General features: G+C 54.7%; 1 protein-coding gene across 5 annotated transcripts in view; it reads right to left on the bottom strand.

The window, feature by feature from the left end:
- The window catches only part of ZNF516 (zinc finger protein 516), a 126,936-nt gene that overhangs the window by 53,961 nt on the left and 46,389 nt on the right, over positions 1 to 26,586 (bottom strand). For all 5 annotated transcript variants that reach the window (XM_030336661.1, XM_030336662.1, XM_030336664.1 and 2 more), the window contains exon 2: positions 18,711 to 20,652. In XM_030336661.1, the coding sequence (XP_030192521.1) occupies positions 18,711 to 20,475 (1,765 nt within the window). In that variant the 5' untranslated portion in view covers positions 20,476 to 20,652. The remainder of the gene's footprint in view (positions 1 to 18,710; positions 20,653 to 26,586) is intronic.

Genomic DNA, 26,586 nt, shown 5'->3' with positions numbered 1-26,586 from the left:
TTGGCAAACAGAGCCCAAAAGACCCCAATAAGTAACTCCGAGAACCCAGGGTCGGGACGGTCTGTGATACAGAGAAATAAACAGATTTTCCCAACACTCCTCAGCTTGCAACCATTTGATGGAACTTGGCAAACGCTCTCCGGGAGACGCCTTTGAACTCTGAGTGCTTCTCCTCTGGGACAAGTACCACGCGGTTCTTCTGGTCCCCGTTTCCAGCTTCAAAGAGCAGGCTCTCTCTCCCTCGTCCCCACACAGGCACCGATCTCAGGGCACGATTGTAGCCTGCAACCGTTTCCTCTACACTCCCAGCCCTTTCAAAGTTTTATAAACCCATGAAAATGTAGAAACCAAAGCCATGAGGGGGACACCAGGAACCTTATGAAACTTTTAAAATCTGAAAACTCTTCTGTCTTGACCCAATTTGAAAACATTCACAACTCTTGTCTCTCCCGAGTGTATCTACAATCCGTGCATCAATCTCTCCCGCACATGCTTTGTTGAAATATTTAAAGAGGTGCAGAAGCCGGTGACAATTTCATTATCTCAGGCAATCACCTTAAGTGATCCTTCATGGAAACCTGCTGGCTCACAATTTATTTGGGATTTCTTGTCTACTTACAGCCAAGAAGTAATAAAACTTGAAAGGACTTTTTTTTCTCCCTTTTTTTGATGTAATTAATTATATTAACTCAGTAGCCTTCAATTAGAAAAACTACTGCGTTAAAAATTTTCTTCTTATTCCTAAAAAAATTCACAGTTCCTTTTGCGGAATTACCGATGTCACTGATTTTCTGCGTGTCAGAAATTCCTAAGTCAGTATTTACATCACCTCAACCTGGGAAGAGGAGTGATATTTAAATATATAGAAGACAAAAGAGTGGTCACCTATTTTTTTAGATTTTTTTTTTAACATTTAGTTTTGAGAGTGAAAGAGACAGAGTGTGAGCGGGGGAGAGGCAGAGAAAGAGGGAGACACAGAATCCGAAGCAGGCTCCAGGCTCTGAGCTGGAGCACAGCGCCTGACGTGGGGCTCAAACTCACGAACCGTGAGATCATGACCTGAGCCAAAGTCAGACGCTTGACCGACTGAGCCACCCAGGAGCCCCTATTGAACATGAAACCCTACAGCTTTGCCAGTTATCAAGACGCAGAACAGCCTAGCAAATACAACCGTGAATTCTTAAAATCAAATTATAAGCAGCTCGTTGATAAAATAAACATGGCGGTAAAGCACGGTATTTTTAAATTGCCCTTTCTCAATGCTTTTGTGGGGGAATCCCCAAAATTTCACTAGTGGGCAAGACATCTTTCACTAAGGGTAACTCACCCAGATCACTGACTAAAATAGGCTGAGCTAAGACATAAAATCAAAAACAGGAAGAAAAAAAAAAAAAGATTGGGTTTCTCGGATTCACCCTACATGTGAAAAAAAAAATTAAGATGGAAACAAAAATCTTTCAGCAATAGCTTCATTTTAAATGCAATTAACCTCTACTTTTCCCTTGGAAACCTTCAATACAATGCTAAAAACAAGAGAAAAAAGCACAATCGCTTTAGAACATAAAGGATTCAGCTGTAAAACTGTAACAGCAGAAGGACGTTGCTAGCAGGTGAGGACAGTAGCGCCCTCTGCTGGACATGAACATAGCCACGCACACACTTGGGGACAGCCTGACGTGTGAGCGCTGCGGAGAAGGGTGGGGACCCGGGAGACCCCGCTTCCTCCAGCCGGCGATGGAGTCCAGCCGGAGCCAGGGGCCGCTCGGACACGGTGCCACGTGGATGTCCCACAGCCTCGCCAATAAAGCGCGTCCTCTGGGAGAAGCCGTCGCTAAGTTACAGCCTTTAGGTCCTGTGAGCCCCGCCCCCTGTCCTGCCAGCCCCGTCCCCGGAACGCCAGAGAGGCGCTGCATCTCGGCTTTCTGAGACCCTGGGGGAGTCGACTGTCCCGAAGTGCACCTTAGGCTATACACACGAGGTCATGAGGCAGTCAGTTTGAAGAAGGTCCGTAAAACCATTATCCTCCAGACGTGCGCAGGTTGTATGTCCACACAGCACACGCAGGGTACGAATGTGCTAAATGCACGTGAAGACTGCAGACAAAGGAGACGCCTAGAAAGGTACAGCAGAACCAAAATACCAACCCCAATCACCTCTGGGCAGCGACAGCACCTCCTCCTTCCTTATCCGCATCCTGCACGATGACTAAACTCCACGTACTACAACGGTACCTTAGTGCCCACAAGAACACGCACAGCGAAAGTACCGGTCATCTCCCAAACACGGACCTTTCCACGTCCATTCCTTGCCCGAGGGCCGGGGACTCACCGCCGTGTGCTGGACACGGTGGACAAGTGAGTCGGAGAAGGTCAACCCAGCCAGGCACCCGGGGCCCAGGACGGTCCCTGCGTTTGCACAGGCTCTTTCTCAGGTCACGTGTTCCTACTCCCCCGCCCCCACGCCCACCAGGCTGAAAGGGAAGCCTGTCCGGGATGCGTGTTTGAGGCCTCGGCGCACCGGCCTCGACCCGCCCTGTGTACCAGCCCACCACGCTTCTGCTTCTGCGTGGCATCTCACACCTGAGATCCAGAAAGGCGGCCTGCTGAGCCGGGAACATCCGGAAAGCACCAGGCACAGCAGGGAGCCCGGCCCCCTGAAGTCAGGGGCAAGTGCCTTTCTCACTTGTGTGAGTGGACACGCTCCTGTGGGGCCTACGTGACGGGGGCAAGGGGGTTATGTTACTGCACGGAAAACCCCAGATGCCTGCACAAATATTCTAAATCTGGACACGATCAAAAGAAGTCGGCCACAAAATCAATTCCTGTGCCTATAAAGTCTGTGATTCCCGCACCTGACAATGGGGGCGGGGGGGGGGTGGGGGGGGGTGGGGAGAGAACCAAGAGAACCAAGAACCTTCCTGTGAACGCCCCATAGCTGACCTGAGCACCTGTACACGGACCGTTTCTGATAATTCCCTGCTAATCGAACAGTTCAGGCTCCCTTTTCACAGACCAACAGGCATCAGCCACGGACTCTCACGTGCACCATCCGTGTTCAGGGACGACAACAGACTCAGAAACGTTCAAGAAAGGAAGGCAGTTTAGAAGGAGTTCAGGAAAGGGAGCTGGAGACTCAGCCTGAGGTGACGTTCAGGTCGTCCTCAACCCTGAAAGACACAGGAGGGACCACAGGCGTCCCAGCAGCGCAGCTCTGGTCCAGCCGCCGCCTCCCGGCCACCCCGCGCAGACGGCCTGGCCCCACGTCCAGGCAGGAAGTCAGGGTCACCTGCGGGTGACCGAGACAAAACTGGCCTGTCCCAGGTCAGGGCATCGGGGTGGAAGAGGCAGGTCACACGTCCCTGGGCGTCACCCTGGGCTGTCAGGCTCTACCGTGTCTCAGGACTCCACGGAAGCCAGTCTGAGCCCCTGGGAGTCCTCACTTCCTGGACCTGCCACCCACGTCCCTCCCTCCGCCCTCGGGAGAACCTTCCGGACAACACAGGAGCTGGCCCGAAGGACACGCTGGGCACACGAGGTCCACGCTCTGTACTGCTGGCGTCTTCAGAGCAGCCGAGGCAGATGGCACAGGAGGGACAGGCAAACGACACCTCCGATCTAACGGGGTCCCGAGCGTACTTTCTCGTTGTGGTTTCTTTCACTTTACTGGCAATAAAAAAGCACGTGCAGTGATAGAGAACAGACATTTTTCAAAGCGAAGAAGAGTTTTCCATAGGGAGAAGTTTCCAGAGATCTTAGTTCCAGGCTGGGTCTGGCCCCCAAGTCACCACGGGCTCTCCTAGGTCGTGCATGATCAAATTGTCGAACTTTGACCACTTCAAGGCAGAGATTTTTTTTTTTTTTAATCTTGAAGATTAAGTAATACACCAGACTACCCACGATTATTATTGTTATTTTAGGTAAAACTATGGCTATGTGAACAATTTAAATAGGGCCTAGGCCACATGGAGGTGAGTGGCCCGAGAGAGGTCATGACAGAGAGCAGGAGGCGCCCCGTCCCCACCGTGCTGAGAGGTGCCGTCCTCCCGCAGGGCTGTGTCCCAGCGTCTCCACTGGGAGGAAAGGGGTGAAACCCCGAGCTCCCCGCCCAGCTGGGCCCTGACCGTCCATTAACGCGGTCGGCCTGTGGGGACCGCACAGGAGCAGGGCGGAACCTGAGAATACGTGACATGACAGGGAGCCGCTGTTCTCGGAAACCCAGGAATCAGAGATTCAGTGCAACGGTTAAAACGAGCACGATCTCGAATCAAAGTAACCAGTTCGGAGGCAGTTCGAAGACTGCAGGAGCCGCGGGGTGGGGGGAGAACCGGGAGCCCCAGCAGGCAGACCAGGCAGGCGCCCGCTGAGTGTGACCCCGCGGGACACGGCCTCACACGCCCTGTAAGCGACGAGACAGGACAAGTCATGTGTTGGCGGGGGACACCGCTCACCTCCGAAAGGCATTCAGGTGAAGTGAGGACTTTCCGCCCACGCACGAAGGCCTTATCTCCAAGGAACATCAGGCTCCAGAACCTTCCATTTCAATTATAGACCCACCTTTTAAAATACACTTACGATCTCTTTGCCTAGTCTGTGCGGCTGGAACAGGAGGAGCCTACGGTTTCCACAGTGCTTTCATCCGCGCCGTGGAATCTACTGCGAACGGGCCGGTATTTCTTCCTAGCTCGACGCCAGACAGCTAGCTCCCGGGGAAGGGTGATTTCCCGTGGGTGTTTTCTCACACGCGTTTACTTAGTATTTGTTTAAACCAAAACTAAGGAAGGACAGATCACACAGACAAACTCCACGCAGAGCCAGAAGAAATCCGTCCACCACGTGAACCACACCACACCCGACTTCCTAACACTACTTTGGGGGAGCCAGAGTGGATCGTGGACCACATCCTATTATTTGCGAAAATCACAGCCTAGAGACCATGGACCGCTGTGATCACAAAGCGTCTCTCCAGATCTCAAGTACGACCTGAATAAAAGATTCCCAGGTCCCTTTTTACCTTGAATTAATGGGAGAGGCCCACGCACGTGACCTAGGTTTCAGAGGTCAGGGCTCCAATCATATCGGGTTTGCCCACGTCCCCCTGGGGTCAGGGAAAGGCTGCGGCCCCCCAGGTCACCCCAAGGATCCTGAAATCCCCAGGGACACCGGCAGAGCCATGGCACCGAGACGGCACCCACAAAATTGCAAACAAGACAGAACTTTCCAGTCTGATGACTAACACCGGAGCCAAAGAGGCGCTATCTACAGCATTATCCCTCAGGGCGTCGGATACCGGAAGGAAACGTCAACCATCGAGGTTCCTTCACCCCGCACGACGCACCCAAACAGAACAGGGCACCCTGATTCACAAAGCGGTGCACAACTGTGTTAGGAAACTGCTACGTTGCTTTTCTTATCAAGCACACAGACCGAGGCTACTTTTCACTCGCTCTTGAATCGCTTTGTCTACGAGCGCTGTTCTGACCCTCAGGAGCGCCAATACACGTGCTTCAATTATCAGCAAGTGTGAACTGTAGAACGAGAGCAAACGCCACCACAAGGTCCCCTCCTCTTCCTCGGCTAACTATTCTCGGAACGCTCGCTGGCAGGAGGTAGCCAGCAACCCCTGGCTGGTAGTACGCGCCCAAGAGCCGCTCAGCAGGCCTAAACCGGCCAACCAGCAGGCCTGGACCCAAGACTAGATTTCTCCTGCCTGCATGGGAGTAGCAACGCGCGCGGGGAGATTCACCAGAAACGCTCTGCAGGCGAAATACGGAACTATCCAGGTAACCCAAGTTTCAGACAAAAGACAAATAATTTTTAACACAGGCAGGTCTCAAATACTGCATGGGACACACACATGCTAAAAACCAGTTTGCATTCATCGCTTATCTCAAACCCAAACTTAACAGGTGTCTTCCCTTTTCGCTTACTAAATCTGGCCGCTCTGACTTGTTCTTATCTGAAGCACATTGTTCGAATGAATTACTTCAAATGAAGCACCGTGTGAGTCAGACACACGGCCCAAAGCGCGTGTAAATGCGGATGTAAATAAACAAATACTACGTGTGAAGAGAAAAATGATTTGTCATTTACGTGCAAGATCATTAACTCTCTGGGAAGAGTAGAATGCATTCAGAGGTAACAGAGGAGAAGCCGTTACCTTCAAAAGGCGCGACCCACGGGCACTCAACGACAGTCTGCAGCGGGCGGGGGCCTCTGGGATCCCCCGGACTCCCAGGTCCCACGCGTGCAAGCGGGGGCCCGCCTGCAGCACCCATTGACGGTGGTCCAGCATCCTCCCTGGGCGGGCTGCAGACCCGTCACCCCTGCGCCCCGGCTCGAGGCCCCGCTGCGGGTGGGGGGGCTTTGGGGCACAGCTCGGCTGCAAAGGGGAGGGTCGGGGCCCCCCAGGAGCCAGAGAGAGAAGGGGCACAGCTTGAGGACGCACAGAGCACGACCCTGCTCCCTCCTCCTGGAAGCCTCTTCCCTGCCTCCCCTCCCCACCTGAACAACAGCACGAGCACTGACCGGGGACTCACGTCTCGGCTTCCACACCATGACCGGTACAATCTTGAGAAAGCCTCCTTGAACCTCTAATCCTCAGAGACTAACACCTACACCTACTGGGTTACGACCAAGGTTTACCAAGCCTCACAACGCTTGGGTGAGGACGCGGGCCTGGGGATGTCCACGCACGGTAAGGCTGCTACTTCAAGTCTGTAGAATCAAGACTGATGACTGGGCGTGTTGGAAAAATGCGAGAGCGATGTGGGAAAAAGTTAAAAATACCTCACAGGATCCGTCAACAGTTCCACGGGGACTAAGCCACTGGAATAAAGCAAACCAGACTTAGTGAATGAAAACATTTGAACAGTGGGGTAGGGAATGTCTTTCTAAGTCACGTGTAAAAGCCATAAAGGAAAAAATGAACAGTTCTGGGGCACCTGGGTGGCTCAGTCGGTTGGGCGTCCGACTTCAGCTCAGGTCATGATCCCACCGTTCGTGGGTTCGAGCCCCGCACCAGGCTCTGTGCTGACAGCTCAGAGCCCGGAGCCTGCTTCAGAGTCTGTGTCTCCCTCTCTCTCTGCCCCTCCCCCGCTCATGCTTTGTCTCACTCTGTTTCTCAAAAATAAATAAATGTAAAAAAAAAAAAAAATGAACATTCTTCTTCTTTCAGATGAGCAGCCTTCGAAAGTTTGTAATTCCCAGCGTGACTGCACGTGTTCACGGGCTGCTGGTGGGTATGAGGGTTATCACAACCTACCTGGCTGCATCCACTGAAACAGAAAATGTGCAAACCCCCCAGACCGGCAATTTCACTCAAGAAGTTGGTCTCAAAGATCTCCTAAGTGGTCTCAATGATCTATGTTACCAGCAAGTTTCCTGCAGCACTATCTGTCATCGAACAGCCTGAACATCCATCAAAGGGCAAATCAGTTCGATCGTGCTCCACTCTGAGGCAGTTCAACGGCAAGGCAGAGATACTCTGTCGACGCAGATGAGTTCCAAGACATGTCATTATATGGAAAACAAGCATCAGAACAAAGCAAGTAGGATGGGCTTATTAGGTATCTCAACAAGAAAAATCTACGCATGCCTACCCACTAACGGGCGCACAAAAGGCCTGGAGAGGGGGCGCCTGGGTGGCGCAGTCGGTTAAGCGTCCGACTTCAGCCAGGTCACGATCTCGCGGTCCGTGAGTTCGAGCCCCGCGTCGGGCTCTGGGCTGATGGCTCAGAGCCTGGAGCCTGTTTCCGATTCTGTGTCTCCCTCTCTCTCTGCCCCTCCCCCGTTCATGCTCTGTCTCTCTCTGTCCCAAAAATAAATAAAAACTTTGAAAAAAAAAGGCCTGGAGAGGACAAAACAGAAGTCGCTGTGGTAGCGGAGGCAGGTGAGGGAGAGGCAGTCAAGGAGGACGGTCTGTTTGTGCGCGGAGGGCCTGGACTGCTGGCAGTCGGCGTGTGTTCGTGAAAGAAAGACCCCTGCAGGATTTCTGGAGAAGAACGGAATTCTCAAATCAGCAACCTGAGCACAGCGCGGTCTGGCCCCCGCAACGTCCCTGCTCCACCTCCCACCGCCGTCCCCACGAGGGACGTAGGGCCAGGAGGCAGCCTCGGGAGAAGGGACAGCCTGGGGAGGGTGGGGTGAGCAGTCCCAAGGCAAGAGAACTGGGTCCAGGGGCCCTAAGTTGCCCTGGAAGGCCCTCCTCCACCACCAAGGGCACCGGAAGGAGCTGAGACGTGACAAGTTCACACGGCCGCCAGGGCTCTCTCCCTGCAGGAGGCTCACGGGACACTCCGTTCCTGGAGCTCCTGTGGCCAACGACCACGGTCTGGGATTCCGTCTCTGGCCTTGGGACAGAAAAAAGAAGGCAAGGACAGGTGTCCTCTGAGACCAGACCTACAGCCACGTGGGTCCACTGCCTCCCAACGTCACGACTTACCCCTGCTAGGTATTTGGGGTTCCATGATGCCCTGGATCCTACACTGCCCTTCACCCGTCTGACTGGAGGAAGAGGGAGGGGACAGCACAGGGGCTGAACATTTAAGGGGACACAATGACCAGTGGCCGGCTGCGTGGGCGGGTGGCGCCGGATGAGCGGGTGACGGGAAGTGCGTCACCTCCACCCACACGTGCTGTGCCAGCTCACAGGTACGGGCCAGCTCCGAAAAGTCTTACAAACAGCCACAGCAGCCCCCGCCCCCATCGGATCTTAAAATTCAAAGGAAAAGATCTTTAACTCAAGAAGGGTGGGGAAGAGAGAGAGAGAGAGAGAGAGAGAGAGAGAGAGAGAAATTCTGACCTAGAATGGAAAACAAGTGTTCAGAACAGGGGCTATTTAGAAGGTCGGAGGCTCCAACGACTGCCAAGTGCCGTCCAGCTTGTGAGGCAGTCCTGCAGAAGCGATTTATCTATTCACAACTAACGCGCAAGCATGATGCCCTTTTGTAACTGGGGTTTCAAAACAGTATCAGGAATTTGTTTCTAAGTGGTGTGTAGGCTTATCGCCATGGAAACTGCAGACACTCTGCACACAACCTGTCCAGAACCTTCTTCGCGTTCAGAGTCCCCAAAATCTCCCATCGGAACTCTGCCATTCCTTTAATACCGAAAATTCAGGAACTTGGGAGGTCATCTTTCGGTGACACACGGGACTGCTCTCTGAGGCTCTCATGGATTCTTCTCCAGCAGTTAAGGATGTTTACAATAAAAACAGCTTTTAAGGGTCTATGCCTCGTCTCAACCTCACGGCCCTCCCCTACTGTACTTCATCATTTCAGGAAATACAGCGCCTGATGTTTCTTTAAGATGGAAATTTTCAATCCACTCCACTACTGTCAATTTCTAATGGAATACCAAAAGAAGCAGTATACATCATATCCCATGAATTGTGTAGTGATCAATTTCTTAAAAACCAGTAATATGACAGACGAGTCATGGTGGCAGCCAGAAGTGGAAAATGGAAATGATCGTTTCACTCTCACAAACCATGTCCTCCAGATGTCCGGACCAACTACCGAGCTATCCCAACAGCACTCTCTCTGGACTCACCCGCCCAAGTTCACGGGCAGGAACAACCTGATTTCCCGACTTCCAAGGAAGGGCGGCTCCCAAGTGTTACATTCAGACACAGGCAGAATGTTCTACAGGGTGGCCGGCTCAGCAAAGGGTGCCGCTCGATTACCACTTTAGAGGAGGTATTTCCATAACCAAAGAGGATGTTAAATAAAAACGATAATCACAGTCAATGTGGAACAGTTTATTCACCGTGCCGAAAGTAATTCTTCTGTAGTCGGAAGAGACAACAGGAGTAATGCTCAGATCCGGCTCGCTTCTCCAAGAACGCATTTGGCAGCCTGCAGTCGGCCCAAATGTCTTACTAATCTGTGAAAATACTTCTCTCGAGTCAACGTCTGCCTTTGTAAATAAAACAGGAGGTGAGGCATCCTTCAAACGGACAGGACCAGGCCGACCGCTTACCGAATCAGGTAAAACTCCAGTCGCGACACTATGACCTTCTAAGCCTTTATCTGGAGAAGTGGACGCCTCACGTTTTAATTCTAGTAAAAGGCAGATCTAAAGCCGCAATCTGTCTGAATACGCACACACTATGCAAATTACGTATGGAAACCGTGCGTGCAAATACTGATCCTATCAGCAGCGTACCAAGGTTTCACCAAGAACCGGCCTCAGATTAGGTCTGGCATACAGGAAATTAAGAAACGTCAAAAAGAAAAAAAACAACTCAACTTATAAATGAAACGTTAAGAATCTGTGCCAAAGATGAGCACACAACTAAAACGCTTACCAAATAAAAGCTAAACGCTTGAAGAAAGAGAGTCTACACTCACTGAATAATTCAGTGTGCCCACCACGCACAGGCCCACCAAGCAGAATGCAAACCAGGCAGCGGCCACGGGGCGATGAGGTCCTCCCCGAGCATGTTGATGACCTGGGTTCCATGACGGGACAGGAGGGCCCTGCCTGTCTCAGGCCACATGGGTGAGCAGCGTCTTGACCAGTGACCGCCAGCGCTCACGGGATTGTCCTTGGAGGGGCCAGGCCCAGGGCGCCATGCCCACCACCTGTGCTGAGGGGCAGTTGCCAGGGACCTGACGCAGGGAGGCTTGGGAAGCACACGGTGACCTCAGTCACTGCTTCCCAAGCCGCCGGACAAGAGCTGTGCCGGGTCTGGGGCAGCACGGGCTGTGTGTGTGTGTCCTCGGGCGCTGGGTACCTGGCAGGCCCAGCCCACTTCCGCTCCCTGCGCACATCAGTGACGCTCTGGAAGCAGGCTGGACGGCAGCCTGGGAGGGGAGGGCCGGAGTCCCGAGAAAGGCAACTTCCAAGTCGTGATCCCAGGAGTCACACTGGCCAGAAAGACCACAGAAGTAGCAAACTCCTGCTCTCCCATGAGGTCTCAGGGCTGGGTCACGTCCACACGGTTCTCTCAACTTAAAACGTCCCGAGGCGCACGTTTGTGGGAACACTCGCTCTCAGCCGAGCCTTCCCCGTGGTCGGTCCAGGCCGCCGTCACAGGTAGCAGGACACGCGGCAGCCGGTAAGCACGGTGCACGGTGCGACATCCCCCCTACGGGACGCGGGTCTCAGCGTGGCTCCCTGCAAGCCCAAGGTGGGCCTCATGCGTCCCAGAGTGGCCACCAGCCACCACTCAAGTCACAGATGCCACGGGGTGGGCAGGACCAACAAGACACAACACCTGCCCTCAACGAGATCACGACTCGGTGACAGACACCGACGTGAGGACACGGTGTGGCACAAGACAAACCCCAGGAGACCACAACAGACGCACACATTCCAGGCCCAGGGTGGTCCCTCTGCCGGAAGGGACGTGCGTGGGCTCCAGGGTGGCCCAGCAGGGAGGACGGGCCTGGAGCCACGATGGCAGGGAGGGGCTTTGAGGACCTAGGGCACACTCACGGAGGGCAGGCGGGGGTTCCGGACAAGGTGCGGCAGGGGACAGGGGCGGCGGGTCAAGGCCACGGCTGTGGTCGGGGCTGAACTCTCCCACCTGCTCCCAGACGGCACCTGTGCCTGCAGCAAGTGCCCAGTAACGGCGCGAACAAGCAGATGCAGTCACAGGGGCCATATCAAGGCTGCAGCGGGGGTGCCGCAATCACACCCGCGGCGGGTGTGCAAATACAGCAGGAATGTGTGGCGCCTGTCCAGGGCGCTCAGAGGTAGGCGGCATTTTCCCGGCGACGCCACGCCAGGAAGCGCCGCGGTCCCCCCACTCACCAGGTGAACGGGGCTGCCCGGGAACCACCCCCGGTTCGCAAACACTGATCCGGAAACAAAATCCGCGCGGCCCGCTCTACGGATGCCTCGGAACTGGGATCCGTCCACGCCTTCGCGTGTGCCACCCCATCGGGGCCGGAGCGGGAGCACCCAACTGACTTCTCTCCGTCCCCCAGGGGATGGATCTCACCTACAGCGAGGGGCCCTGACATTCCAAGTCAGGAGTCACATGCTCAAGTCTGAACTGGAGGACACCCAGGGCTCCTCTGCATGACAAGACGGCAAAGGCAACACCGACACCCCAGCCGGCATCACCCACCCCACAGACGGGGGAGAACTCAACCTAGCAGGGCAGGACCGAAGCATCAGAACTTAGGACGTGACGCAGAGGCAGAAAAGGCGGAAAAGCTCTTGCGTATCAGCAAGCCTCTACGGGCACAGCGCGTGCGTTTTTATGGGAACGTGGGAACGTCACCAATCCCGGCTTTAGGGGTCGCCCACTCAGCCTCTTCAAGCAGGCTCCCAAGTGACAGACCGAAGCCAGCACCCGCCACGAAGAACACAGCGGGCTGCCTCCACCTGGACCCGCCCACGGGGCCGGCCTCAGTGTCCCCTGGGGCTCCAGAGCGCCGGACGGGGAGACCACGCACTCAGGGGGCCAAAGGCAGACAACTCACTGCTCCTCCGCGCAAGAGGTAAGTTACAGCCTGGCATCCGGGCTCACGTGCCCTCCCGTGCCAGCCAGGCCGCCTTCCCATGACACACCACGCGGCTCCGGGCAAACTAGGGCACTTCCTTGTACCTCAGTTTCCTTCCTGATAACAGGGGGACAGACTAAACACCTCTCAGTTCCCCCCAGCTCTAAACTCCTGGGATCCTACCTTGCGTCAAAAAACAAGACCGGGAGATAAAATCAAGCGTTTGAATTATGCTAACAAACCCAAATTCTTGCGCGGTGTTGATTTTACTGTAACGGGGAACGTGCATCCCGTTTGCGTGTCTCTCCGTGACAGGAAGAAAATCCCAGAGTGTAATCTCGAGTCTGACGCCTTTCGCGGTCAGACTGCGAAATTCATTCCGGAAGGTCCGGGAATGCAGCATTACACTCAAGCAAACGTTAGTACGCAGGCCAAGCACAGATATCAATGATCGAAGAATAAAAATACAATAAAACATACCTAGCAAACGCTATTGTCACTGTAATCCAGTTGTCCTCCAATGACTGAGAAAGCACCCCGATTTCATAGGAGGGTTTCCAACTTGTAACAAATTCCTCCGTGTTCGGCATCACGTAAGACCACGAAGAGAACCATTACCACTCACACGTTTAATCTGCTAGGCATTTTCGGGCTCTCTTCTGTAATCTGGAAGGGACCGGTCTGCAGCTCTGTGCAGACGGGAGTCTCCCTCTCACCAGACCCCACCCTGGTGTTACCACTGGTGGAAACAAAGCCTCAGGAGAAGCCACACTGGGCCTGGCACCGGCCGCATGGCAGAGAGCAGCTCGCGCTTTACAGCTTGGCACGTGACACCAATGTCACAGCATGTCGCTACTGCACTTCCTGCGCGGTCAGCAGCCAGTTTGTGGACATTTATTAGAGATTCCTGAAAATGACCTCTGGGTTGCCAGAGTGATGGAGAAACTGAGCAAAGCAAGAATGAACGGACCGCCTGGTGACTGCACTGATTTTTACTTTCAGCGACCCCACCAGCTCGTCTGGAATAGAGCGCCCCCAGACCCCCGAGACCCCCTCAGGATTACCGCTCCCTGCATCCACCCGTCAAAGATCTGGCTCTTGGATGACACCGTCCCCAGATGAGCTTGATTTCCTTCCCCTCCGCCCCAGCAAACCGCATCTTGTCAGGTCCCGTCTACACTTGGGGTTTCCCCTGGCCTCCCCTCCCTGATCCACAACCCCTTGATCTGCTCCATCCTGTTCAGCCTCTTGCTGCGGCCACGGCTGGCGTCCTGCGTGAAGACAGAAGTCCCTCCCATCACTGAATCTGTGTCGGAGACCAGACCGTACGGGGCTGCCACGTGGGTCCCGGCTTCGCCGCTGGGGACGCACATCAAGCGGATGTGGCCAGGAGCACGGTGGGAACAGAGCGTTCCGTGAGAGTTCCTTCTGCTCTACCCTGAAGCAAAGTCTCAGTCAGTAGTATTACAAGCTGCCCGTCTCAGCAGGTGCAGCCGCCGGGGGCAAAGAGCCCTCCCCAGCAGACCCCCGCAGCCACAGTGACTTCTGCCAGCTACATTCACCTTAAATCCCGTTACAACGGGTGGACACGGGGTGGACGTATACAAACGTTTCTTCCTAGGCTGTTCCGATGACCGTCTGTGCTCTAATAAACGGAGAAGCGTGGCTGTCTAACCTCTCTGCCAGCTGCATGACCCAGGCAGCCCCCCCCCACCAGGGCACAGTCAGGGACCGCCAGCCAGTCCCCCGCCCGTGCGCAACTAACACATCATAGTTAGAAGACCAGGGATCATCCTTCAATTATGATGGAAGTAAGATGAGCCCTCACATCCGAGACCATTGACCTGGAGGGAGAAAATAAGCAGAAGAAGCGAGGCAAATGGGGGCTTTCTGAAGTCAATGTGTCTCGTCCTTTAATTATCTTTCCTTTCCTTGGCCATATTGCTTAATTCTGGAAACTCTCTCCTTAATTCTTCAAGCTGCGTATAACACCGCAGCACCTGTTCTAGGAACCTATTCCGCCGCGCGGTTGAGCAGGGTTTGACATCTGTGTCGATCACAAATATCTGTGATTTCACAGGACTTCATCTAAAACATGGGGCTTTGCAATCAATTAAAAAGTTCTATAGAGGGGACAGGCTCACGAGATCACGGATCTGATGTGACAGGAGACTTTAGAACAACAAGAACTGGTCAAAACCTGGGTAGCCACGTAAGTTCTAACAGAAACAATACACAAATAAAAGGTAGGAAGGACCCGGGCTCCTCAGTGTTTTCCCTGAAGGCAGGTCCAGACACACGTGTTGGCCCAAGACTAGGCAAGGCCACCCAAGGGTGCTTCTCACAATAGCACAGTCGGGAACCAAACCCTTCAAGACACGCTCGCCCAGGGTCCATCATTCCTAAATGACCCCCCTGCTTCCTGGGCAGAATTCTGCTTTGGCTTATTTACTTGTGAAAGAACACCCCCCGTCCTCATGATGGCCTCGAAGCGCCCTCACTCTGCTCTGGGTTTGGAAATGTGCGTTTTTATAAACATGCATTACAGGTCCTTTCAATGCTCTTCTTCCCTAATTTAAAGGTTTCATTTTTTTTTTTGTGCGCTCCAAACGTGTACTTTCTATCAGCGTCTTGTCACTTTCCCCACGGACAATTAAATCTAGCTCGGTAACGTTATTTTATATTTGACTGAATTTTATTCACTACTTTGCCCTTCCATTTTGGTCAGCACTGAGGGCTGCTGGAACGCAGTTTTCTGGGGAAATTAAGGTAATGTGACAATCAGAGCTTTCCACACAAGTACACGGCAACATTGAACAAAGAACGTGTCATGAGAAAAAGGTTTCCTTGGGGCACCTGGGTGGCTCAGTCGGTTAAGTATCCAACTTTGGCTCAGGTCATGATCTTGCAGTTCGTGAGTTTGAGCTCCATATCGGGCTTTATGCTGAGAGCTCAGAGCCTGGAGGCTGTTTCAGATTCTATCTCTCTCTCTCTCTCTCTCCCCCTCTCTCTCTCACTGCCCCTCCCCCACTTATGCTCTGTCTCCCTCTCTCAAAAATAAATGTTTAAAAAAAATAAAAAAATAAAAAAGGTTTCCTTTAATTAATCTGATAGTGGAAAGTCTCTCTAGATCCAGAAGCAGCATTCGAATCCATTCCTGAATGTCAGCAAATCTTTGGGTAAAATCATGGCACAAGGGGGACTTTCCAAGAATCATCACAAAAATAGGAACCCTAACTGTGAACTCTGCTGCCACCAGGAGCCAGGTTCACTCTCACAGGAACTACTGTGGTCTTTTTTGTGATCGCTTCCCACACGTTTCCTCTCGGGCTTGTAGCCAGGCATCCCGTCTAAGTTCTGGGAGAATCTAAAGTTGCCTACGTGTTTAAAGATCGAAGTAATCCTTTCGTCACAGTGATGACGAGCATTTTCCACAGTTGGACACATCTTCTCACAAAAGAAAGGCAGGCTGCAGATCGAAACAGAGGATTCAAAACACCCATTTGCCTTTCAAAGTCCTTAGCCAAACCTGCAGATGAGAGTTTGTGAGCAGTAAAGGCAGGTCGCTCCTCAAAGAGCATCTAGGAAGCAGCGGTGTAATAACCAGGCCAGACCAGTAGAGGCCTGCTGAGACTGGACGGTCTGTGGTTTCAGAAGGAAAGATCATGTCCTTCTGAGTCACAACAGGTACCACCTGCAGACCCACAACGTTCTCGAACACTTCATGCCACGGTCACGATGTGAACTCCTTCGCCAGTTTCTCAATAAACAGTCGACCTGAACTCAACTAGGATACGCAGACTTGTTGCAGAATCCTTTAATGAATCTACTCTCTCAAAAAACAGATCACATGGGGACTCTGGGTGGCTCAGTCCCTTAAACATCCAACTCTTGCTCTCGGCTCAGGTCGTGACCTCCTGGTTCCTGAGATCGAGCCCCATGTCGGGCTCTGCGCTGACAGCACGGAGCCTGCTTGGGATCCTCTCTCTCCCTCGCTCTCTCTGCCCCTCCCCCACCTGCATGCATGCATGCTCTCTCTTCAAATAAACTTTAAAAAAATGAGTCACATATAGAAAATACCCATAATCTCATTAAGATGTAAATTATAATCTTAAAAGTTTAAAAAATCTGAGATGAAAAAAAGTAAGGTCCAATTTCAAGTTCAGCCAACGGGGCACCTGGGTGGCTCAGCCCGTTAATGTCCGACTCCAGCTCAGGTCATGATCTCACGGTTCGTGAGTTGGAGCCCTGAGTCGGGCTCTGTGCTGACAGCTCAGAGCCTGGAGCCTGCTTGGGATTCTATGTCTCCTTCTCTCTCTGTCCCTCCCCCTCTCGTACTGTCTCTCTGTCTCAAAAACAAATTAAACATTAAAAACATAAAAAACATCAAAAAAAACTTAAAGTGAAAATCATTTGATCTTTCCAACACTGTGATTTCCAAAGAACTACTGAATTAGCTTATCATTAGTCATTCGACTACCACTACAATAGGTGAGGGAAAGGTTCAAGAGCTTTTTTGAAAATTAAAGATAATTGTCTTCAAAGTGAAAAGAAAAAGGATTTAGTCCTAACCTAATATTTTATCCAGTGTGTTCCAAAAAACAGTCCTAGTGTTATCGGAATACAATCAGTGAAGTCCATAGTTACCACAACTTTTTAAAGAGGAAAACCCAGAATTAAGCTTCAAAACTGCCAACCGAAGGTCGCAACGGGGGTCACCAGGTTTCATAAGACAAAGGGTAAGAAGAATCCTAAGCTCACAGGATGAGCTCTGCGTTTTCGGAGACCTCTGCTCCTTCCCACAGGTTAATGAGTAAGAAATGAGACAGGAAACGAGGCTCGGTGCACAATGTGTTACTGTCCGTTTATCTGCGCGTCCACTCCCCATGTGTGTGCAGAGTCGACACAGGCTCTTCACGGGATTGGAGAAACTTCTTTCTACGCTTTTTCTGACTCAATATAATTTGGCTGTAGTCAACTCTCGTATAATACGCTGTATAAACCTACAATAAACCCTGTTCCAAAGAATTGGCTAAATCCCTAATAAGGAAAAGATGACAGATGTGTGTTTTGTTTTGGAAAAATGCACAAGGGTCGTTCTCCTCACCACAGACTGTAAACAGCCCTGCTGAGGCACTGGGGTTTCCTATGTCCCTGGCCTTTCAGGTAAAAGCAACATCTGCGAACCCGTTTCCAGGGAGAAGGGAAAAACAGTCCTGGTTACGCAGAGAGCGTTACGCGTTCTATAACTGAAACATCACCTTCCGCTAGAAAGTGCCCAAAACAAAACAAAAAAAATGAATAAGGTATCTGAATGCTTAAGATTTATAAAAAGTAGGGAAATGATGAAAACAGAGTGGGCCAAGCATCTTTAAATATTTACATAGCTGCTATTTGGAAAGTAATCTGTTCCAATGAGCCGTCTCTAAACCCACAGGGTTACTTGAATCCAAGGAGATTAATTATAACTGCACACCAATTTGAAGTTCCTCTTTTACTCACTGTCTGGTGGTGCAAAGGAGAAAAGCGGAGGCAAGCGTGTGTGGGCGTGTGCGCACGCGCATGCCCCACGGGGAAGGGAACAGGCCCCGGGAGTAAAGGGGGAAGAGGAGGGCCCACCTTGGAGGTGTCCCATCACTGCTCTTTGCTCAGAAAGGGCTGATGCCCCCGAGGGACATTAATGCAACAGGCCAAAGCCGTTCGTTAAAGCGAGGGCATACAGGCAGCTGGCGAGAAAGGAGGCAGATGTGGAGCTGACGGGCACCTGTGTCTGCACCCACCTGCCGAGCTCCAAGTATACACTGGCCACGTGGTACCTGGGTGTGGGGCCACCTGGGCAAGGGCTATCCAAGAACAGGGTTACCTGGGCACAGGGTCACCTAGGTGGGGGACCACCTGGGGCTGGGAGACCAGGACCCCAAGGGGCAAGGCTGAGCAGTGACTACCTGGGCCCGGGGTCACCCGGCGGCCAGGACCACCTGGGCCTGGACCTCCTGCACTGAGGGCTGGCGTCGGAGGCCCACCGGAGCCTGCACTCCCCAGGCACGTGTTACCTGGACACCGGGCCTCCCCGGGTTCAGGGACACTTTGGGAAGGTCCACCTAGGCACAGGGCACCTTGGGCCTGGGATATCCGGACATGGGGCCCCCCGGGGGCGGGGCTGCCTGAGCCCGGACTACTTGGGCAGGAGTCTGGCAGGTACAGGGGTATCCGGCCCGCACTGCGGGGGCCCAGCCGCCCGGGCGCGCGCGCTCACCTGGAGCAGGGTCGACCGCACCGTCCTCTCCGCTCTCGTCCGCAGCCTCGTCGGCCAGGCCCGAGCCCGGGGAGTCGGCGGCGGCACCACAGGCCGAGCCCGGGCTGCTGGGCTGCGAGGCCGAGTCGCCCTCGCTGAGCGAGCCGCAGCGCGCCCGGGGCGCGCGCTCCCCGGGGCCGTCGCGGTCCCTGCGCGCGCGGCGGTGCACCCGGGAGTGCAGCACCATCTGGTGGTAGGTGCGGAAGATCTTGCCGCACTCGAAGCACTCGGAGGACTTGCCGTGGCCGGCGGGGACGGCGGAGGCGAGGAGAGCTGGGTGGGGCCGAGAGGGGACGGGCGTCCAGGGGCCCGGGCGCGGGGTCCCCGGGCGCGCCGCCCGCTTGCGCGGGGGCCCTGCGCGCAGCCTCGGGCTCGCGCTTGCGCTCTCTGGCCTCACCAGGATGTACTCGCGCCGCTCCTTGTCGAAGGCCACGTCCCCGGCCAGCGCCTCGTCCCACGCGCCGTACTTGAGGTACTCGGCCGGCTCGGCCACCTTGCCCCGGGTGGCCAGCTGCCAGGCCTGGTAGCTGTTGACCGGGTCCAGCTCGGCCACGCGCCGCCCGGCCTGCCCGCGGGCGGGCGCGCCGGCCACCGTGGGCCGCAGGTTCAGGCACTGAAGGAAGAGCTGCTGGGAGTCCGGGGGGCCGCCCTGCACCACGGCGCCCTCCCCGGCCGGAGCCCGCGTCCGACCCGCCTCCACCCGGCGGTGGATGGCGTTGTGCGCGTTCAAGCTGTCCAGGTTTGTAAACAGGTTCCCGCACTTGGTGCAGACTTCGTAGAGGGACAGGCCAGCCACGATCATCTCCTCCTGCACCACGTTGTTGATGGTGGCGACGGGGTCCAGCTCGCTCCTGGGCTTGTTCTTGCTCCCCGTCTTGGGGCCGTGCGCCTTCATGTGGTTCTTGAGGAACCACGGCTCTTTGAATCTCCGGCCGCAGATGTGGCAGCCGTGGTCGAAGGAGCCTCTGTGCTTCTTCATGTGAGCCTTCAGGAACCAGGTCTGGCTGAAGGCCTGGCCGCACACCTCGCAGGGGAACTCCCCGGGGGTCAGCTCGGGCTTGCCGTGCTCCGCGTCCGCCTCGGCACCGCTGGGCACCTGCGCGGTGATGTGGTCCTTCTCGATGTGGCTCAGCAGGGACTCCTCCCGGAGGGTCACGTAGCTGCACAGCCGGCACCGGAAGGGCTTGTGAGCCTGGCGCACGTGGTTCTCCAGGTCCTTCCTGTGCTCAAACTTGCACTTGCAGAAGGAGCACTGGGCTGCGGCCTGGCCCTCCCCCGGGGCGCCCGCGGCGCCCTCCGCCTCCTTCTTGCTGCTCCTCAGCAGGATCTTGCCGTTGTCCACCGGGGTGGCCCCGTTCAGGATCCTGTTGCAGGCGGAGGTGCTCTTCGTGGGGCTGGTGCACCCATCCAGGCCCTCAGACACCCGCAGCTCGCCAGCCTCCGGCTCGTGGCCCTGGACCAGCGTGCCCGTGCGGTGGCTGCGGATGTGGATCTTCAGGTTGCCCTTCTGCGAGGCCCTGTGGTCACAGTAGGGACACTTGTAGGGCTTCTCCCCCGTGTGCTTGCGCATGTGCTGCGAGAGGGAGCTCTGGAAGGGGAAGCTTTTGCCACAGATGCAGCAGCTGTGGCTCACGGCCTTGTCCCCGTCCGCCTCGGGGCTCCTGCTGGCCCTGCCGGGGCTCGAGCCCCTCCTCAGCTCCACCTCGGCCTCGCGGCTGCGATCCATCTCCGCGACAGGGGCTCCCCGGCAGGGGCGGGCACGGCTTTCTGTCGCACAGGCCTGCCAGACGCCGTCTTATCTCTCCATTTTCCGACGGGGCCTTGGCTTCCCGGCTGCAGAGACGCACCTCCCAGGACGACGTGCGTCTCCTACCTGGAAAGCATGGCGGGCGGCAGAGAGCACCTGCAACACAAGAGACACGGAGACTTAGGAACACGGTTTCCCACGTGAGCAGGGACCCAGTAACATCCTCGGGGAGCGACGGGCAGACTCCTTAAAGATATCAATCCAGTCCAGGTTAAAGGAGACGCCAACAGAAATTCAAATCCATGTACAAGCAGCTGCTTTGCTCTCAAAAGACCAAAAGTTTAAAAAAAAAAAATTTTCTTTTTTGAGATTTATTTTTGAGAGAGACCGAGTATGAGCAGGGGAGGGGCAGAGAGAGAGGGAGACACAGAATCCGAAGCAGGCTCCAGGCTCCGAGCCGTCGGCACAGAGCCCGACAGGGGCCTCAAACCCATGAACCGTGAGATCATGACCTGAGGCGAAGTCGGACACTTCACCGACTGAGCCACCCAGGCGCCCCTCAAAAACCAGTAGTTAAACAACTACTGACAATGACTGTGTGCTAAATCATTAAAATAAATAATTGCTGGGGTGCCTGGGTGGCTCAGTCGGTTAAGCGTCCGAGTCTGGGTTTCAGCTCAGGTCATGATCTCACAGTTTTTTCGTGAGTTCGAGTCCCACATCGGGGTCTGTGCTGACGGTGTGGAGCTTGTTTGGAATTCTCTCTCTCTCTCTCTCTCTCTCTCTCTCTCTCTCTCTCTGCCTCTCCCCCACTCTCACTGTCTCAGTCTCTCTCAATATAGGTAAATAAACCAAAAAAAAAATAAAACTTAATAAATACTTGTAAATGACTTCATGCTAAAATAATTTTCTCCAGAAGATACCAGATCTTTAAAGAGAGCCTCAGGTGCATGAAGCTGTAGGCAGTGTGAGAAACACAGACCACAGACCCAAGCAGGGTGGGCAGGAATGGGGGCCCAGGGGAGAGGACCAGGGAGGAGGGTTAGAAAGGACCCAGAGGCACAGCTGGTGCCCAGGACAAGTGAGCCGCAAAGGCAGTTCACACCTACACGTACTGTTGTGTTCAGATGTTAGGGAAACGAGTCTTCAGCTAAGAGCACAGGTGAGTTAGCAAGAGAGAGGCGACCAGGGGCAGAAGCAGAACCCTGAGCTCACACAAGGTCTGTGCTCAGGACCAGACACTTCCTGGTGCGCCTGGGCGTGAGACCACCGCCTCCCAGATAAAGCCCAAACCCTACGGCCCCTTCCCCTTCCTGTCCTGTCCTTGTCCTCCTGCACCGTTACCCCACCCCGATCCCGAAAAGGCACCCCAGGCTCTGGCTGCAGGACTAAGTCCCAGTCCCGGTACAGAGTACCCTCCAGACCCCGGGAGTCATGCAGCAACCCCACCCCCGCCCCCGCCCACTTCACCAGAGGTCAAGGTCAGCCTGCCACAGTGCCTTCCCTCGGAGGCTGGGCCTGCCTCTCTCTGGCGGCTGACAGCGGGTGTCACGCCGGGCCTCACTGTCCTGTCCACGGCCAGCGCACCCTCCAGAGGGTGAGCCGCTCCTCTAGGTGCCTGGGTGTTTCCAGCACTCTGTGCACAAGCCAAGGCCACCCAGACAAGGGAGGTGCCCGGTGCCGTGCCCCCCACCTACACTGCAGGAAAGCCAACCCGAATGCCACAGCAAAGCAGAGAGCACACACCAGAGAGCAATCGTCTGCGGCAAAAACGGGAACTTCCATCTGACTTGTGATAGGGAGAATAAACAGTGAGCCAGTTATAAAGGATGTGAGGGAGGGCGTCTTCCAGGATCCTACTCTGATGGCTTCGAAAGGGAGGCAGAGCCACAGCTCCCGTGGGATGTGGTCTTTCCATCCCTCTTACCTCTGGTCACAAGTAATGGAGATCAAGATTCTGAGGGTCTCCCTGTGGGGCGGGGAGGGGCCGGGGGACTCCAGACTTGCGCCGAGAGGCACCCGGATGGGCAGATTTGCTTTAAAACCAGCCAGGGCACGTATAAAGGAAGCCATGTTGTTACAAACCGACAACCTCATACGCACGACGAACCCGTGTTACAACATTTACGAAATACGAAGAAGTTGCAGGTTTCTGGTTCTCAGCGAACGTACTGATAGACATGTTTTGCTCACAAATGCAAGGCTGTCTCCCAACAGACCCTGGGGCAGTGACCCCTCGTCTGCTCTGGGTGGTCCAGCCTGCCACGTTTTCACCAGAGCAACAGACCAGGGGAGTGTCTCCGGAAGGTGCCACCACTATGGCTTCTGGGCACCTTACACGTCCTGTCCATCTCACCACAAGGGTGTGTGGATGCCGCCCACGCTGGCCGCCTTCTGAACAGACAACACAGCTCCTGCCTTCTCCGAACGCCTCCTCCCAGAGATCCTGAGGAGAAATCTTATTTGGGATATGTATTCCAAAACATCTTTTCCAAGCCCCATGCCACTGAGTTTCCCAGGCACCTCAAGAAACCCATGCAGTGAGAGCAGCAAAGTCTGAAAAGAGGCAGGAGGCAGAGCCGGGCACAGGTACCCTTTCCTCTTTATGCTAACAGGTGCACAGAGCTCCTCTTGTTGAGAAAGAGCCCAAAAACATCAATGAGTCCAGTAATGTAAAGAAATAAAAGCTCCCCCTAAAATTGGGCAAGCGAGGCTAACAAGAACTCTTAATGACCACTGAAGCTAATTTAACTCATTTTCTCAGGCTGTTTGGGTCCTGGCACAAGTTTTGTATGGCCGTAGGGTATTTACGAGTTTATAAGGCAAACGATGTGTGCGCATCTCCTTCTATCCCAAGGTTTCTTTTATCTGCCCCCCCAAAATGTTGAGTATGATAAAATATACAAAAGAAGGAGTCAAACACACTATTCATAACTACCTCAGTGACCTAATCTGGGTATAAAGATCTTATGAGTGTAAAGAATCATAAAAGAAATAACTTTACAGAGAAAAAAAAACACACTGGAATTTAGGGGCTCTGAAATACTTTTACAGACTCCACTGGACCTCTCGGCTGGTTAACGACGAGTATGCAACGTCAGACGGTTCTCCAGCCCAAGGGGATCAAACAGCCGAAAACCAGCCACAGCGACAAGGTTCGGGGAGTGCTGGTGCTCGACCACACTCAAGGATCACGGGAGGCAACTGACAAATGCACCTGGAAATAAAAGTGCACTTTTCTCCAAGTGAGAAGACCGCTTCGGGTCATGAGAGATGCACGCTCCGTGGACGGTTTGTTCCTTCCTTCTCTGCCACCGTGTGCTCAGCACCCCCAGGAGCCGTTGAGAGTCAATGCTTCCAAAGCCGGGGGGGGGGAGGGGGGGCAGCTCCGGGGGCCTCTACCCCAGCCCCAGCCACGAGTGTCGCAGAGTGGACCCTGGGAGCCCCGGCCGCCCGCTAGCCAGCCAGGTGGCTCACGGGGGCGACCCTCACAGCGCGGGATCCACCCGTCACATCTCAGGAGCTGAGAGTCACCGGAGCCCCTGGCGAGCGCCTTCCTCACATCCCTGCCACCGTCCATGAAGAAGCACCTGCCCAGGACGGCCTGGCCGACGGCCTGCCCTACAGGGCACAGGAGGCCAGCAGGTGTGCGCGCAGCCCCGTCCGCCGCAGGGGGGGTGGGAGGCACCGGCCCCGGGGGTCCGGGCTGTGGGAGCCTCCGGCGGGCAGCCAGGCTGCTGGTCCCACGGGCGCGGCCGCACTTCCCTCTCCGTCCATCGGGGGCCTCAGTCCTCTGCACATCGAGCCAGGCTGCCATCTTTGCTGGCGGAGAAAGCCAGCCAGGGTCCCTCTTCACTGCCTTGGTGCACAGAGTCTGAGTCCCCAGCACCCCCGACGCCGGCCGGAGCCTGGACGCCGCCCCTCCCCTCGAGAGCCCCAACGCCAGAGAACACGGCGTCCTCACGCGCGCTTCCTCCAAAACCAGCTTGAAAGCTTCCCCCAAAGCCAACAGGGCCCTGCAAGGAAGGACACTCACGGCGCCCCGGCCACCAGCAAAACAAGCCCTTCTTTCTCTTTTGTTTTCCGCCTCTTCTGTGCCCACCCCCACCCTCCACAAGCCAGCCCCGCCGTAAATCCCGAGGGAGCTGCACAGGGCGCGCTTTTAAAGAACTTCAGGATATGCCCGGGCGGAAAATACATCCATGTGGAAAGCGGGGAAAAAAACGCTCTGACAGTAGTAACTATTTAAGCCCCAAACACCACTATCTTGAGGAAATCGTAACATCAACAAACTGGCTCCACTTGAAAAAGCTCCACTCGGTGGCCCTCTTCCTGACGCCCAGGCCGGCAGCCGAGTTTCTTGCAAACCTTTAAAGGAACAGTCACAAAGCGATTCCCCACAACTGGTTCTCTTCCCCATCGGCCGCCAAATCAACAGATCTTTGGGATACCCTTTTCGGCCGTGGGCAAAAACTGCTATTTAAGCCAGGGTCGTCCCTTCTTTTCCAAAAAAGAGCAAGAATGCCGTCACCAGAGCTCTCATCTTAAAAATGCGCCCCAGGCAGCCGCCCCCCGTTGGCCCCTTCCGGCCAAACACGTCCTGGTAGTGAGCTGCCCGTCTCACTCTCGCAGACACACGAGCACACACCGAATGGGATTTGACGTTCTCACTGCTCCACGACACCGCGTTAACCCCAAGACACCTCGTGTTACAACACGTGTAGATAAACGCGAGCTCTTTACGCAGACCAGAGCGACTAAAGTCTTCCAGCAACGCGGACACCGAGAGGGAAGGGGCGGAGGTGACAGCAGACACACGTATGTGCTTTGGCGGACACAGGACATGTCGGCCCACACGCGTGCACAAACCGCGGCCCCGTTGGAACACATCCTTCGCCCATAACGAATCAGTTCTGTCATCGTATTACAAACTTTTTCCAAGGCTGTCACTGGGAACTTGCCAGACGAGAGTGTAATTTAATTGTTTATGCACAAAAATGGCCTGCTGATTAGGGTTTTAAAATAGATTTCCAACGGATCGCTCACTGCGTGTGCGTTTCTCTGCAGAACAGTGTGAAGCCACACTTTAAAAATGCCTCGTGTGTTTTTTGAAATGTCATTTTGTAGAAGTGGAATCGCATTGATTAAAAAAAAAAACAGACAGGTAAGGGTAAAATGTTTATGTAACAAAATAAAATTGGGAATTCATAACACAAAAACGCACGGTAACGGAGACGGGGAAGGATTTAAGAGGACAATGCACAGAAGTTGCGAAAATAAAACGGGCAGCAATCACGTAAGTGAACCACGAGGCCTAAACACACAGCCGGACGGAGGGCCGCCACACCTCACACTCTGTGGGCCTGCACGGCACGGCTGAGATGAAGTGACTTTCTCAACACGCTCATACTCGCTGCGTCTGGGATAAATTTACTCTGTGGGCAAACGTTTCAACGAATAAATCAGTCCCCAAGTGAGGGTCCCGGGAAGCACATGTCACACCTGAGACAATGCAGGAAAGGGGCTTCGCGGAGCAAGCTGGAGCCCCAGGCCGAGGACCTGGGGTTAAGTCCCCCTGCCGTGCAGTGACTCCCGAAAGAGCAAGCCCTGCACACCTGCAGCCGGAAGAGTAAGAGAATCTAGAAGAATCTAGAAGAATCTAGAAGCACCCCCATGCACCCTGCAGTCTCCGTCAGAGTCCCTCCCGGTCAACGGGGTCTGAGAGACACCAGGCCGCTCACGGGAGCCTCACGTCTCAAAGACAAGAAACAGGTGCAGGCTCGAGAAACCCAGAAGTCGGAAACGCACGGAAAACCATGCATTGGCAGGGCACCCGCAGGGCAGGTAGATGCTTCCGGAAGGGCGGGGAGGGATGCAATGACCCACGTGGACAAGAGCAGGCGCGGTATTCCAGGGAAGTCGAGGCTCCTTCCGGGACGCAGGGGTGCAGCAGAACTCTAGAGCCGAGCATGACCCCCCGTTGGCGGGGACCCAACCATGAAACCCAATGGGGTCGCCCCCCCGGGCTCCAGCCCCCTCCTCACCAACACCCAGTGACATACCCGGCGTCCTGCCGGCTGCGCGTTTGAT

The sequence above is a fragment of the Lynx canadensis genome, chromosome D3 (assembly GCF_007474595.2).
Source record: "Lynx canadensis isolate LIC74 chromosome D3, mLynCan4.pri.v2, whole genome shotgun sequence".
NCBI lineage: Eukaryota > Metazoa > Chordata > Mammalia > Carnivora > Felidae > Lynx > Lynx canadensis.
The sequence above is the reverse complement of the archived record's forward strand: the minus strand, read 5'-3'. Positions and strand labels throughout refer to the sequence as shown.